Below are 15,136 nucleotides of genomic sequence, written 5' to 3' on the forward strand. Positions count from 1 at the left end.
TATGGATCAACAACTCAAACCAAACAAACAACTGACCAAATAGCATGAGCCAAAAAAGTGAGTATAAACGCTTGCAACGTGAGTTGAACAATAAACCAAGTATTGAAACCATGACTATCCCACATTCTCAACCAAACATCTTCATTGAGAGTAAACTCAAACGTTAATATTACAAAAATTCAGTATATACATTGCATAATTTTTTATTCTTGGACCAACCGAAAAAAGGATTACAAATAAAATGGAGAGATTATCTAGGACTTTCTTTGTATAGAACTCACATAGTATTTGTTATAATATGGTTACTGACGGAAATGAAAGGAACTCATGTTATTATTAATTAATTAAATATATACATGAGCCGTCAAGAGCATGAAAATAGTAACAAGAGATATATGGGAGTTTCCCAGAGCAATGGGTTTTATGCTAACGATCAATATTGAGTCTATCAAATAGAATTTTCAATTACACACCTAAAATATCACGGATTAATGTCATTCGAGTCGCTGAAGTCTTTAGCAACATTTATATAGAACTAAATAATATTGGTTATAAATATTAGTATTATATTATTACCGCTAAATATAATAAGAAAATAATTATGTTATTGCTCGCAAATTATTTTATTTATATATAGTGTATGCATGTATATGGTTATAGAAATCCAAATAAATTTCTCAAATAAGTACTTTAAATATGTAATGACCAATGGATCCTTAAAATATACTAGTGGAATGTTGGTTGAGAAAAAAGAAAAGAAAAGGAATTACACGAGTGTAAATAATAATTAAAAGAAACAAACAAATGACATGGTGTAATCAACATCAACTGCGGTAGTTCACAGAGTAAGTGGATGGTAACTGTTATCCATGGAGAGTGAATATGAGAATTTATAGAAATAAATCATGACGCGGTCAAAACTAATTTTTTGTCCATTAATTAACCTTTATACACTTTTTTTTTGGGTCGAAACTCGAAACTAGTAATTTTTTCTTATTCCTACAAAAAGCTCTCACCTTTATCTTCTTCCTTTTTTTCAGTTATACTAACAAAAAAAAACAAAACAAAAACATACCACCCTGTACTCATCATAATAATATACTAATCTTCTTCACAGATCCCAATTCCAAATCCTTTAATTTATGGTATTTGATTTGATTATATTGTTCGGATTAACTACGAAGAAGAAGAAGAAGGAGTATTGAGGATGTCTGGGTTATGGAGATGGAGAAATGTAAAATATACTGCATTTAGGAATATGATTTTTCGAAACCAGCAACAACAGCAGCAGCATCGGAATTTGCAGCATCGAAATTTGCAGTATCGGAATTTGGTGAATTGGTTACATGTGAAGCGGAGAGAGACTATAATTGGGGTGCAAGAAAGGTATAAATGGGACCGTGGTGGTGGTGGTGGTTCTTCCGATGAGTATAGAACTGCTCCGAGAAGGATTAGGGCGGAAGCTTATTGTCCTCGTTGTTCTAAGCATATGGATCTTCTTTTCTCTAATCGAAATCATCAACTCATTCCTCCTCCTCCTTCTAATGATGATGATGATAACAGTAATAGTAGTAATAGTAATAATAATAGTACTGATTCGAAAGGTGAAGCAGGTTCAGGTCCTTATCAGGCTGTGAATCTTTGCCCTAATTGTAAAACGGCTTATTATTTTAGACCGTATAAGATGGCGCCACTTCAAGGTAGTTTTTTTGAGATTGGAAGGATGAAAGGGAATGGGAATGGTAAGAGAGTGAATAATGATGAAGATAATGGGAAGAGACAGAAGCCGTCTTTTTGGGAGTCGTTGAAATCGTATGGTGGTGAGCCTCCTGAAAATTGGACACCACCTGGTAATGGGCTGGCTGTGCATACACCTCCAGGTCCACCATTTGCTCCTGGACTTAATCTGATACGGGCTAATGGAACTGAAGGGAAAAATGGGGGTGGTAAAGATGAGGGTAGTGATGAGAAGAGTGGGTGGGGTGGGTCTAATTTGGGGAAGAATCTGCCAACACCAAAAGAGATCTGTAAGGGACTTGATACGTTTGTTATAGGTCAAGAGCGTGCCAAGAAGGTTTGTTTTTCATTTTCTTATTTAATCCAATGTAGTCATTATTTCTTCACTGAACTACACAATACTGAAAGGTTGGAACTTTATGACTATGATCAAGCAACTGAATGAGTCTATCTATTGGTGCGCAATCCAATTGAACTTTCAACTTGCAACTTTAATCAGCAGCAATTTCATATTACTAATCTCTTTGTTACTTGCTATTTTCCTTCTCAAAAGAAAAAAAAAGTGATCTTTTTGTAATTGTTGTTGCTGGGAGTTTTGAGCATGAATATATTTCTATTTTGCATTTTATGGCTAAAGGAGATGCATATCTAGAATGCTTGTTCCTGGGAATTGAAATGTAAACTGGACTTTGATGCTTATGCTTCAGGCGAATGTTTTTTGTGTCGCTCTATCCTACTTTAGAGAAGGACTATAGGGTAGAACTCTCTCTAAAGTCATTGTTTGCACAATAGGTGTGACATAAAATAAATGCGTCAAACTTGTGTTTTGTCTTTATGTTGTCTTTTGTTTACGAAGTGATTCATATGGCAGGTGCTTTCGGTGGGTGTTTATAATCACTACAAAAGGATTTACCATGCTTCATTGCAGAAAGGGTAAGCAATCCATTTGATTCATGATTTGTTGAAGGCTTATTGCTGATCAGCATTTCCTTCTAAATTATGATAATTTTTTATCCTGTTGAAAAATTTATCTTCTTTTTCCTTTCTCTTTTTACTTTATTTTCTCCATATGAACCATATTTATTTACCTCTGCATTAGGTCTGGAGCAGAATCGCCGAAGGACGATAATGAAGAAAATGTGGAATTGGAAAAAAGCAATGTGCTTTTGATGGGGCCTACCGGATCAGGTAAAATCAAACTTCCGTTCTTGTACTTTCAGTCTGTTACTTATGCAAATCTTTAACCTAAGAACCTTCAGAGATTGTCAGGTGACAGAAGTCTCTATACTAAAGAAGTCCAAATTTAGGTTTTCTGATTCAGGAAACTAGTTGCAAACTTAGTTAATTTTGTGAATGTGCCGTTTTTCATTCTGGTACTCATTTGTTGCTTCCTTAAACTTTTGCTTAGCCTTAGAAATGTTGAGACCTTGTGTAAGTCGATATTGCTTGTTATCAGGGATGTTCCGAATTTGAGAACCTAAATTGAGAAATTTCTAATTTATGTTTGGAAAATTGGGACTGTAAAAAGGAAGGAGATGTGGGAAGTGGGAACTTGTGTTTCCCCTTTGCTTAATGAGAAATGATACCTTGTAAAACAATGGATGAGAAGACATTTTCTCATTGCAGATACTGATTCTTTCTTCATCAGAATACCTTGTCCACGCTTTCTTGTTTTGTCTGCCAACCGAACAAGGGAAAATTGGACTTTCTTCTCGTTTTCTTCTTTTTGTGTCGGTCCTTGTACTAAAAACGAATTAAGTTTCTGTAACACAGTAATAGTTGCAATAAATATAGATTGTTTTAAGAATGCACTCATTTTCATTTTATGCTTTTGTTTGTAGCTTCCCCAAACTAAGGTGTGTCCTTACTATCCAATAATATTTTCTGCCGACAATTGCTTATCTGTGTGGAAGAAGTTGTGAAACTTTGAACTTTCTAACTCTGCTTTTGGAACAGGGAAAACACTACTTGCAAAAACGCTTGCACGTTTTGTGAATGTGCCTTTTGTTATTGCAGATGCAACAACCTTAACGCAGGCAAGTAAGATGCTGTTTGATTTGAACTTTGCCCGCTTTGATTGTTTCTGTTCTTATTTAATGAAAAATAAATGGGTGTAAATCTGTCCTTTTACTGGCAGGGTGCTTGCTTTAATTATTTTTTCTCCTTTTCTGGCCTTTTTGCTGTCACTGACATTGCTCCTCTCTAGCTAAGTTATGTCTGACTTACCTTGTTACTCGGTTTTCTCAATGCATAGATGTTCTTCTCTTGAAGGTCAAAGAACATAGAATCTGAGCGGTTGTTTGGGAACTTTTAAAATCAGAGATCAGATATAATGAAACTCTAGTTTGAAGTTGATTTGGTTGAATATTTCCCAGTTCATGTTTGATCCTTGTTTGGCTAGATCTGAGTGTTGTGATTTTACCAAATCGTAGTTTAGAAAGTCATCTAATCTGAAAATTCTGTAATATCTCTATCAACGTGTCAAATAGTATATGCCAATGCCACATAATGACTGATAGGATATCTCAGTAAACTTTAAATTACAGGAAATATATGAGAATCATTTAGAAAGAGAGAAATATGAGAGCTTTTGAAGGGGTGGAGATGAGCTTTAATCGATTCAGGAGTAGTCTCCAATCCCTTATTTTCTTTTGGTGTACTCATGTAGTTCCGGTTTGTATAGAGGATTGGGTATCTTTTGGAGATATCCATATTTTGTAGGTTTCATCTTTTTATAGTATACCTCTTGTATACGGCCAAAATGGCCTTGTCTGCTTGTCATTATCAATGAAATCTTTTACTTGATCAGACAAAAAAAAGATACTATTATCCATTATAAATTTAAGCCATTATTAAGTATGATGATAAATCTTTTTAACCTTAATGAAGCATTTTGTGCTATCTTACAGGCTGGATACGTTGGTGAAGATGTCGAATCCATATTGTACAAGTTACTTTCGGTATATTTCCTGCTTCAGATTCATAAGTTTACAAATAACTGGCTGAGTTAAGCATGTCCTATTCTACATATTCTTGGTTCTAGAAAAGTTGGATTTATTACCAGGATGCTTCTTTTTACATTTTACATTTAATATGCCATCCCTTTTATTGTTATTCCCATCTTTTATTGTGCCAGTAGTTTCTTTATATAGCAAAGTATTACTTTAACTTAGAATATAGTGTTGACTAATATGTGGGTGATGTTAGGAATGTGATTCCTGCTCTCTTCTAAATTTCCATATTTGCACTAATTTAAATTCATTGCATTCTCTTGTATCGGACAACTCATTGATGTTTACATTGGCTGTATTGGTGGATTGTTGATATGTACGTGGACTCTCCAAAAATGTTGCCGCACCTGTGTCGGATGCTTCAAAAATGCACTATTTTCGGAGGGTCCAACACGCACCCGTCGACATTTTGGAGAGTCCGAGCAACATAAATCCCAACAATGTGGAGATTCCTTGATGATGTCTGATCTCGTGGGACCTCTCTATTGAGAAGGAATTGGAAGAGTTGGTTGGATTTGATCTATACCTTCGTATTTATACTAATTTACAGTCTTAGAAGGGATAAATGAATGATGGTTTCCTTTAGCACATTCATCTGCAAATATCACAAATTAATAATATGCTTAGGTTTCAGTATGAACTTTGCTATGGGGATAAATTTGCTGTGAAATATACTTCTATGTGTGAACAGGCCTTTTTGTCTCATTTCTTTGAATCTTAGTATAAACTTGCTCTGGATTGGGGATGTTTGCTGAAGAATTTTGTTTCTTTGAGCCTCTTTTATTTATTGTTTTGAACCAGGTTATGAAATTTTGAAAAGAACTATTAGCTTTCAATTTGATATGCAGGTTGCTGAATTTAATGTGCAAGCAGCACAACAAGGGATGATCTACATTGATGAAGTTGATAAGATAACAAAAAAGGTGTTTTCTTTTGCCTCTTTTTTGTTTTTATGCCTCCTGTTAATGAAATTTGATCATTATGTAATTCTTTTTTATCTGACATTTGAAGGATATCACAACTGATATCTATCTTATTCATATGCAGGCCGAGAGTTTAAACGTTAGCAGAGATGTTTCTGGGGAAGGAGTTCAGCAGGCACTACTGAAAATGCTAGAAGGAACTGTGAGTGCTCTTGATCTTGGACCATTTATTAAGTTTTTTTTTTAATAATAAGAAAAGAAAGTATTTGTTGGCTCTCTTGGGCTATTCTTAGCTCCCAGATTATTTAACTATGTTCTGGCTAACAAGTCTAAAGGCTACAAGATTTCAGTTGTATATTAGGGGAAAGCCGAGTTAAATTCTACTGCAAATTTATTAGAAAGCTATTAATCAGGATATATAATCCTATCAGCAACAACAATACGCCTCATTCTCAAACAAGTTGGGTCGGCTATATGAATCCTCACTAACCACATTTCTCCATTTAAATTCATCTAAGAAATGTACATGGAATTCTCTACATTTTCAACTGGCAAAAAAATCTCTAATAGAGCTAAAAACTCCTAAAAAGCATAGGACCTTCAATTAACGTACTAACATGACTGAAACATATTCCTGGCTAATTGGTCTCACCAATATAGATCTTTTTCTTTAATTGTAAAATAAAGTAGATTCTGAATTGCAACCGCCATCTAATTAAAGCAAAAAAAAATGTACATCTATCATGTTTGGAAGAAGGGTTCAACTTTTAATGATCATGGGTTGAATTGAAGACTATTTGATCTTCTAATAGACACCAGTCTAGGATAGACCGCATAAAAGAAGAACTTGAACTTTACCCAGTATCTGTATTTCATTCTCAAAAAAAAAAAAAAAAAACTTGAACTTCTCTTGAATTGGTCGCGAATACAATGAGAACTCCTCATATTGGAGTTTAGGCAACATTAAATAAGGAAATTTTTGATTAGACTATATCATATGAGGGAAGTTTGGACTAAGTTCTTAAATAAGGGAAAACTGCACTCCTTTTTTGGTGTAGTTTGGAACCTTGTAAATGAAGCTGATACAGTGTTGGACGTACTGGAATCCCTGCAGGTTTAGGAAGGGGAACACTTTTGTTTCTTACTTTTGCTACATTATACAGATTCAGCATAATCCTTGTGCTCTGGAATAAAACTTAACCATTCTCAAGAAAAAAATTGTTCTTAAATAAAGAAATTACTTTAATTCTGAGATTCCTAATTATGACTGAATTTCAAAGAAAATTCTACAGTATTAACTTAAACATGTAAAATGCATTTAACATATAACTTAATTAATTCCCTGGACTTTCAGTATGCCCCTCAAACATGATGTAGTGAAATAACTTGAGTTGCAAATCAAAACAGTTAAGTCCCGGCAAGTATGCTGGAAAAAGTTATTGTTGAAGAAACATTCATCTTATTTATATTGTTGAATAGTCTCGCCTGAATAGTGAACAGTCACTAAAAATAAAGGCATTGCTAGAATATGCTTTCATCCTAAAACTAGCAGGTAATTGCACCGTGAAGAAATGTGTTGCTTCTTGAAAATATCAAACTTGAAAGCTGTTCAAAGACTGTCTTTTCCATTTTGACATTTGATTCTAAAATAGTCCAGTCGAAATCTTTGATTGTTATCCTGTTAAGCTTCTCTATCCTCACGTTTTGTTTTATTTAGTTTTTACAGTGTTATAATCATGATGCTGAACATAAGTGCTTAAAAAGTTGGGCAGTTAGATTACAATCATGCTGTTTAATCACTTTAAAGTTCTGTTGAAAACAACATTGTTTAGCTAATGATGTAGGCTGCTGCCTTTATTAACCAGCATTAACAGAAATATCCCTTTAATCCAGATCGTGAGTGTACCTGAAAAGGGGGCAAGGAAGCATCCTCGTGGTGAGAATATTCAGGTAAAGTGGATGAGAATGTGTTCGGTTCTTCTTTTCCCATGTTACCATTCTCAGAGTTCTGCAACCTTTTGTTTTTGGATTAAGTTATAATTTGCCTCTGTAAATGGAAAACTCTAGTATACTTAAGGTATACAGCATACAGAAGACAGAATCTTCCACAAAAATAACATGAACACTGCTAAGTGGTAACTTGTTGTATAGAGTCTGATTCTTCCCAATACTGAAGGTAGGAAGGAGAAGTATATAAGGTTTTGAATGGAAGCCCTTGTAAACAAGCAAACAACCTTCTATACTAAATGGAATCTTGTTGGTTCTTTAAAAGTTTACAAAACAACATAAATGGTTCCCAGAGCTGTACAACCATGTTTCTATCCCTTCAAAAAGCTTGTAGGTTCCTTTCCTTCAGAGTTGTGCAAGCTTAAAATACAATGTAATGTTTTACATAATAATGCTTGTCTACTGTATAGTGCCTGAATGTTTTCTCTCAATCTCAACACTATATACAGTCAACTCATTGTTTACAGCAAGCTGATGTTCTTTTGACCTATCGTTTCTTGAAAAATCTAAAACTGTGGATGAAATGAATTGTAGGATCTGCCATTCTTTTATTGGGGAGAAGAACACTGCAGTTAAAAACATAGATGACTTCTCACTATGCCCCTTGTATTAATGGGCTGAAATTCAGCACAAGGCTTCTTTACCTGAAAAAGTGAGGTGTATGAGTCAGAACAGGAAAATTCCTTTGTAATTAAGTTCTTTGAATTAAAATAGAGAACAGTGGCAGAGGCAAATTGGGAAGCATTGAGGATACTCATAGTGAAGCATAGGGCACAAAGTTATAGAAATGTGAGCACAGTAAATATCAGAGACAAGGTGAACATTGCACATTTAAAGTACGTAAAGTCTACCAAGAAAAATATTTGACTTTTTAATCAAAAAGGAGGTAATACGGTGTGGAATCAATAGATAAGTTAGACAAAATTTTCGATTCGGAGATGTTAAAAATTGGACCTCATGCTCTGACTTTAAAGTAGCAAGACTTGTTATTAATGGATTTGTCAATGGTTAGCATCCTTAAGTCCACTTTTAGATGTTAATGTGCTGTCAATCAGATCAGACAAAATAAAGTAAGGTGCTACATGTAGACACTTTCTTTTCTCTGAATTGGAACAATAAATACATCGATGATTCTTAGGCACTAACAAAACCCAACTCTTGTGCTTCAGTTATTCAATTCTTTTTTATTTCTTCTGCCTATGAATTTTCAAAAAGTATCCCCATTTTTTTAACAGATAGATACAAAAGACATTCTTTTCATCTGTGGTGGCGCATTCATTGATTTGGAGAAGACTATTTCCGAGAGGTAATTTTTATTTTCCAAATTACTTTTTCTAATTGCATCAGGAACTATGATTTTGTGAGTTATGATGGTTTACAAAGGGTCTTATTACCAGACGACAGGATTCTTCTATCGGTTTTGGAGCTCCAGTTCGTGCTAACATGAGAACTGGGGGAATAACAAATGCAACTATAACATCATCCTTGCTAGAATCTGTAAGAATGATGATCCAATTTTAATTTCTTTTTTTTTATGTCTTAGACTTTGAGTTGTGTGTTGTAGAATTTACTAGTCAGTTGCTGTTCCTGAAAAATATCATTTTCATGTTTGCAGGCAGAAAGTAGTGATTTTATTACATACGGCCTCATACCAGAGTTTATTGGGCGTTTTCCTATATTAGTTAGTTTATCTGCGCTGACTGAGGACCAGCTTGTTCAGGTATTTTTATTCTCTGAGTTGCCTTTATTTTTATTTTTCTACGTAATCATGGACTGCATTGTATATGGAAACAAGCTGCAACTCATTCAGAATTGGAGGTTTTCTCTCATTCTGATGGGTTGTGCAATTGGTTCTTCATAAGCTTAGTGTACCTACTGGGGCAATTGTGTTTCTGGACTAGCTCTTTTATGATTTAAGCAGAACAAATATTGGTAACATCCAGTTGGCTCTCTTCTCATTGGTAACTATGAAAGACCTGAGATTTATGAATGTTGAGATTGATTGGTTATTACTTGATGTATCTTATTAGATGCATTGATCAAATTTGTTACAAGATGTTGCAATACAAGTGTTAGTATTAGAATTTTAGAAGTGTTCAAGTTCTTTACTTGGATGTTTTCTTACATTGAATAAATATCAAATGTGTGTACTGGTTGATACAGGTTTCTCTTCCATCCATGAATTACCAAGTCATCAATGTATATTGTCTTCTCTTATTTTCTCAGTGACCAGATTTATGCTCTTAAGTTCGATTTCTTCTTAGAATTACTATTCACGTATATTTTATGTAACCAGTTGCACCTAATCAAATGCCTTGTGAGTGCTTGGGTGGCGCCATGACTATTTCTGTTAACTATTCCTGGGTGAATATACCTTTTTTTTTCTTCATTCCAGCAGCACCACACTTTCCGGTGACTGTCCCAATGGCAACACTCCTCTTACCTGTGACCATTTTGGTGGCACTACGCCTCTTTTTGATGACCGTAATGGTACCCGTCAAGTTTATCTAGCATTCTGAATATTGTTTCAATCACTTCCTAGTATTAGAGTTAGAAAGTCAAGTGTTCTTGTTCTGAAAGTATTTTGTGTTTATCAAATTATCAAGTCTTAAGCACATGACTTCTCTTTTTAATTCTCACACAATTAGAAAATTTACATGTAGGTGTATTTTTAGTTCTAATTTATACACCTCCTTAAATGATATTAACAAGGCTGAGGTCTAATTAGTTACTGACTAGTCCCTGCCTGATTCTCTCTTTTTTTACTTCTGATCTACAACTACCTGCTTTTCCAGATTATCGAGTGGTTAATCTCGTGTTTCCTTTTTCTACAGGTCCTCACTGAACCCAAAAATGCTCTTTGCAAACAATATAAAAAGCTATTTAGCATGAACAATGTAAGTACAAACGATGATAACTTTACAACCCCCAAAAAGAAAAAAGAAAGAAAAAGATTCAATCATGATTATACACATCCTCAAACCCGGAAGCCAGAGTTGATTTTTTTTTAACTTAATTGATTTGGACTTTCATATGCTTGTTTAGACTAAGCTACATTTTACGGAGGGAGCCTTAAGGTTGATTGCCAAGAAAGCAATGGTCAAAAATACTGGTGCTAGGGGATTGAGAGCCTTGCTTGAAAGCATCTTAACTGATGCTATGTATGAGGTAAACTATGTCCAAATCTATAAGGTCATGAGCAAGAGTTTTTCATATTTGATTCAATTGATTGAATGTGCAGATTCCTGATGTCAAATATGGAGATGATAGAGTAGATGCTATTGTGGTTGATGAAGAGTCGGTAGGTGCAGTAAATGCACGTGGATGTGGTGGGAAAGTACTTCGGGGAGATGGTGCTCTGCAACGGTATCTTGCTCAAGCAGACTTGGTAGATCAAAGAGTACGATCTGAACTTTCACTTGTTTAGTTTACTCTCTCTATAGCCCTTCTCTTGTCAAGATAATCATGCTTAGATTGTGTTAGCCACATACATGCACACTGTTTGACATCTGGATATATCTGATTGCTAGGAAAATGATGGTGCAGCCGAAACTGAGGTGCAGGAGGGTGAGTCTGAAGTCTCGTCGAGAGCAATAAGCATGTAAGATTATTAGAACCAGAGTATTAGGATTTCATACATGGTTAAAATTCCATTTGTTGTAAAATGTAAATTCATAATACAGGGTGTTGATCCCCTTGTAAAACAACATAGCAATCTGCTTCCAGCAAAGTCATAGAAAATAGAATACGGTATACGAGGAAAATGTAACCATTCTAATTTATAGGCAGCAGGCAGCAAGCTGTGTACCGATTCTTTGCAATGAGAAAACTTTGATTCTTCATATTTCTCTGTGATTTGGCTAAGCTTATAAACTGGTCAGAAGTGTTATCTTTCTCACAAAATTTTCAATGTTGTTATAAGATGTCAAAGTATTTAAAGTATTTTATGTAGTTGAGACCTCGAGGTCTAAGGTTCGATTCTTCCCATTTATCCCAGCTTTGGTGGATAGAATTATCTGGTATCTGTTGTTAGTGGGAGATGGTAGGTATACGGTGGAATTAATTGAAGTGTGTGAAAGTTGACCCGCACACTAAGGTAAAAAAAACTGTTTTTTTTCTTAAAAAGACGTGGGTAGGGAGGGGATGGTGATTTCAGATATCACACCAAGTTTCGATAAACGTAAAGGAATAATAGTATTTCTATTTAGAGTAAATTTTAGGTTTAGCAAATATAAAAACCATATTTGTATGTTATAGTTATAGTTTGCATAATTGTGCTTCATAGCAAATTTTATGTTTTCTATGGAGCTTTTGATTTGTATAATTCGCTAGATACATTCAATTTATATACAAATTGTTCAGTTTTGTATAAATTCATTTATACAATTGGATAATTTGTATATAAAATGTTTCAGTTTTTTTTATATGTGTATATGTATACAGTCATGTTCGTTTTTAATTATGATAATTGCGTTTGTATATTAGATGTTATTTGTATATGTATATGTGTTTTTTGTTAGGCTTGTCCATTGTATATGTACATATAGCTGTAATTTGTATATGTATGTGTTCTTTGTATAAGTGTATATGTAAAATCTATATGGAAATAAGAAATAGTATTGACTGTAATTTGTATAAGTATATGTTCTTTTTGTTGTGCTTTTCAGTTGTATATATATGTGTGTGTGTAATATGTATATAAATAAAAATTTCCATTAGTTGAATCTGTATATGTATATGAAAATTCATGAAAAAAATTAAAAATATTATACATAATACAAAGAAAAAATAAATAAAGTTGATTTCAACATGTTTTTGGCAGTTACCTGAAATTTTAATAGCACATTCAGGAGGGTAATGGAGACAATTCAAAATTCAAAAATAATGTTAGTGAGAGGAAACTAATCTGGGTGAGAGAATTTAGGAGAAAATTGTGTAAATGAGGAGAGAAAAGAACCGAAAATTCAAAAATAAAAAATAATGTGGAAATAATGTGGTTGAGAGAAAACAAATCTGGGTGAGAGATTTTAGGAGAAAATGGTGTAAATGGGGATAGAAAATAACTGCTTTGATTTGTATATATCTTTATACAAATAAGCAACAAGAACTCAGTAACAACAACCGAAGAAGCAGACCGCCATTTTCTTGTCCTTTAAGGAACAAATAATTCGATTGAGTAGAAAATGTTGCTAGGAGAAATTGCTATCACAAATTATATGGAACAGTAGCTGCGAATTGGAAATAAAGTAAACTATAGCTATTATATTTAATATCAATTAAATGTTTGTTATTTCATACAATTTTTCCTTCTATTTATTACTCGATCTGGCTCAATTTCTATGATATTTTTGCTTCTTGAGATTCATATTATGTGAATTTTGATTGGACAATTTAAGATATATTCCCTCTAGTTCATATTAAGTGAATTATTGTGACTTTTTAATAGTTCAAAATAAGTCAATTATTCAAAGTTCAAAAAACATTGTTGGGATTTTTTATTCCATAATTTTTCTTTATCTAATGAGGTTCTTAACTACTTTATATTTTCTAAGAGACAAGTTTTGAAATAATAAAAAAAATAATAGTGGAAAGTAATTTTTAAATTATGCCCTTAATTATCTTTTTTAAGGGTGTGTCATATCCAACAAGTCACTTAATATGAACAGTACATGACAAGAATTGTAGTTAAAAATAGTATAATTTACATAAATCTCATAATGTTAATAGCTACTTACATTATTTTCCTACTATTTTTCAAGTTAGAAGAATCCCTTAAAATTTATGGATTTCGGAGACATCACTGGACTTTCTGATACATCAATAGACATCCTATACATAGGGGAGGATATACCCGAGAGGGGAGATGTATCCGAGAGGGAAGAGATGAGTATCAGAGAGGTGAGAGATGTATCCGAGAGGGAGATGGGGATGTATCAGCGAGAGCGGAGTGATGTATTCGAGGGGGGATTTTTGAAACTTTTTTAAATGGTAGGAAATTTTAGAGATTATGGTAAAATAAAATGTATATTTAGATAATTTTTCCTTAAAAGTATTTTTTTTTTTATAGTTTTTAAATATCTAATATTAATTCAATCAAATCTAATTTAGTTTTAAGAATAGTCATTGAAACGGGGAATTTATTTTCGTTCAAGGAAAGAGGTCTAGTACTTTTTCATGACATATTGAAGAATGTTTTAGGAGTAAGACCTGTCTTGGCTTTTTGTTAATATCAAAATAATAATCAATAATTTTCTTTATTAGTTTAGTGGCACGTCAATAATGGGATAAGACACTAGTATTCCCCTAGACTATGATCAAAATCTCAGAGACACATCTTAACTAAACTTAAGGTCCTATTACCCCTGAACTTATGTTTTTTGTAATTTACAAATAAGAAAATTTATCTTTTTTAAAGATTAATCATATATCTCATATTATATATCATATTATATTATAAGTGGGAAGCTCCAACATTGAAAGTTGAATTACCATTTTGCCCCTACACTAAGTAATAATCTAATTAAATCATATTTATCTAATCTAAAATTTCAATAATATTGAGAATAAATAAAAATAATTTCGTTGAGTCTTTTCCACTACCCATTAACTATGCATGCAATGTACTTAATACACAATGTACATCAGCAAACTTAATTACAATAACTATAATTTTATCTTCATTATATACAAATTCCCTAGAGAATGTGAGAAGGTGCTCCGAATATTAATTTTTATTCTTGACTATTCAGTTGCCTAGCTAATTTAATTAGTATTATATAGCTCTGTTGCACTATTCTCATCTAATTATATCCATGACTAGAGATGGTTTTTCGTTCAGATTTTGACGAAAACTATACTCTTTTTTATCCTTCCTCTTATGTGAGTATATTTTTAATGCAAGTTAACATTATGTGATATTAATTTTTATTATTTGTGCCATTTTGCTACATTTACAGAAACATTGCGACAAAGATATATATGAACCATTTCCTCAATTTAAGTTTGTGTCTATCTCTATGTGTCATTATATATGTATGTGCATGTGGGTGTGTCTTTGATATTTGTGTGGTGTTGGATTTAAGTTTGTCAAGAAGGCGCAAAATTGAATTTTGATGTCCTTAGCATTCATTTCTTGAACTTTCTTGTCTATGTCTGTTGAGAACTTGAGTTCTTGAAGATTTGAGGGTTGTGCACTGAAGTACTGCTCTGTTGACTCTAGCCATTCTCTGTGTTGAAATTTTTTATGGATGAACCTGTTTTTGTCTTTTTTTTTTTCTTCTTTAGCTCCATCCTCATACAAATTGTCAATCATACAAAATATATTTCTCCACTAAGTTGAAAGAGGTTTTATTACTATTTATTATAAGCAACACATATATCCTACAAAAAGGAAAAAAGAATTTCCATAGAAGTCTAATTCCTATAGTGCATCGTAATTTATATCTTTACACTGATTGA

At 33.2% G+C, this 15,136-nt stretch overlaps 1 protein-coding gene across 1 annotated transcript; it reads left to right on the forward strand.

Moving 5' to 3' along the window:
- Positions 1-983: 983 nt before the first annotated feature.
- LOC102581121 (CLP protease regulatory subunit CLPX1, mitochondrial-like) lies at positions 984-11,522 on the forward strand. Its single transcript, XM_006356476.2, has 15 exons — positions 984-2,074; positions 2,609-2,670; positions 2,837-2,925; positions 3,694-3,773; positions 4,647-4,697; positions 5,597-5,671; positions 5,796-5,873; positions 7,565-7,621; positions 8,914-8,984; positions 9,076-9,175; positions 9,294-9,398; positions 10,513-10,575; positions 10,724-10,846; positions 10,920-11,078; positions 11,209-11,522. The coding sequence occupies exons 1-15, from the start codon at positions 1,208-1,210 to the stop codon at positions 11,281-11,283; spliced, it is 2,055 nt and encodes a 684-aa protein (XP_006356538.1). The 5' UTR covers positions 984-1,207; the 3' UTR covers positions 11,284-11,522.
- Positions 11,523-15,136: the final 3,614 nt, after the last annotated feature.

The sequence above is a fragment of the Solanum tuberosum genome, unplaced genomic scaffold, assembly GCF_000226075.1.
Source record: "Solanum tuberosum cultivar DM 1-3 516 R44 unplaced genomic scaffold, SolTub_3.0 scf00222, whole genome shotgun sequence".
NCBI classification, from domain to species: Eukaryota; Viridiplantae; Streptophyta; class Magnoliopsida; order Solanales; family Solanaceae; genus Solanum; species Solanum tuberosum.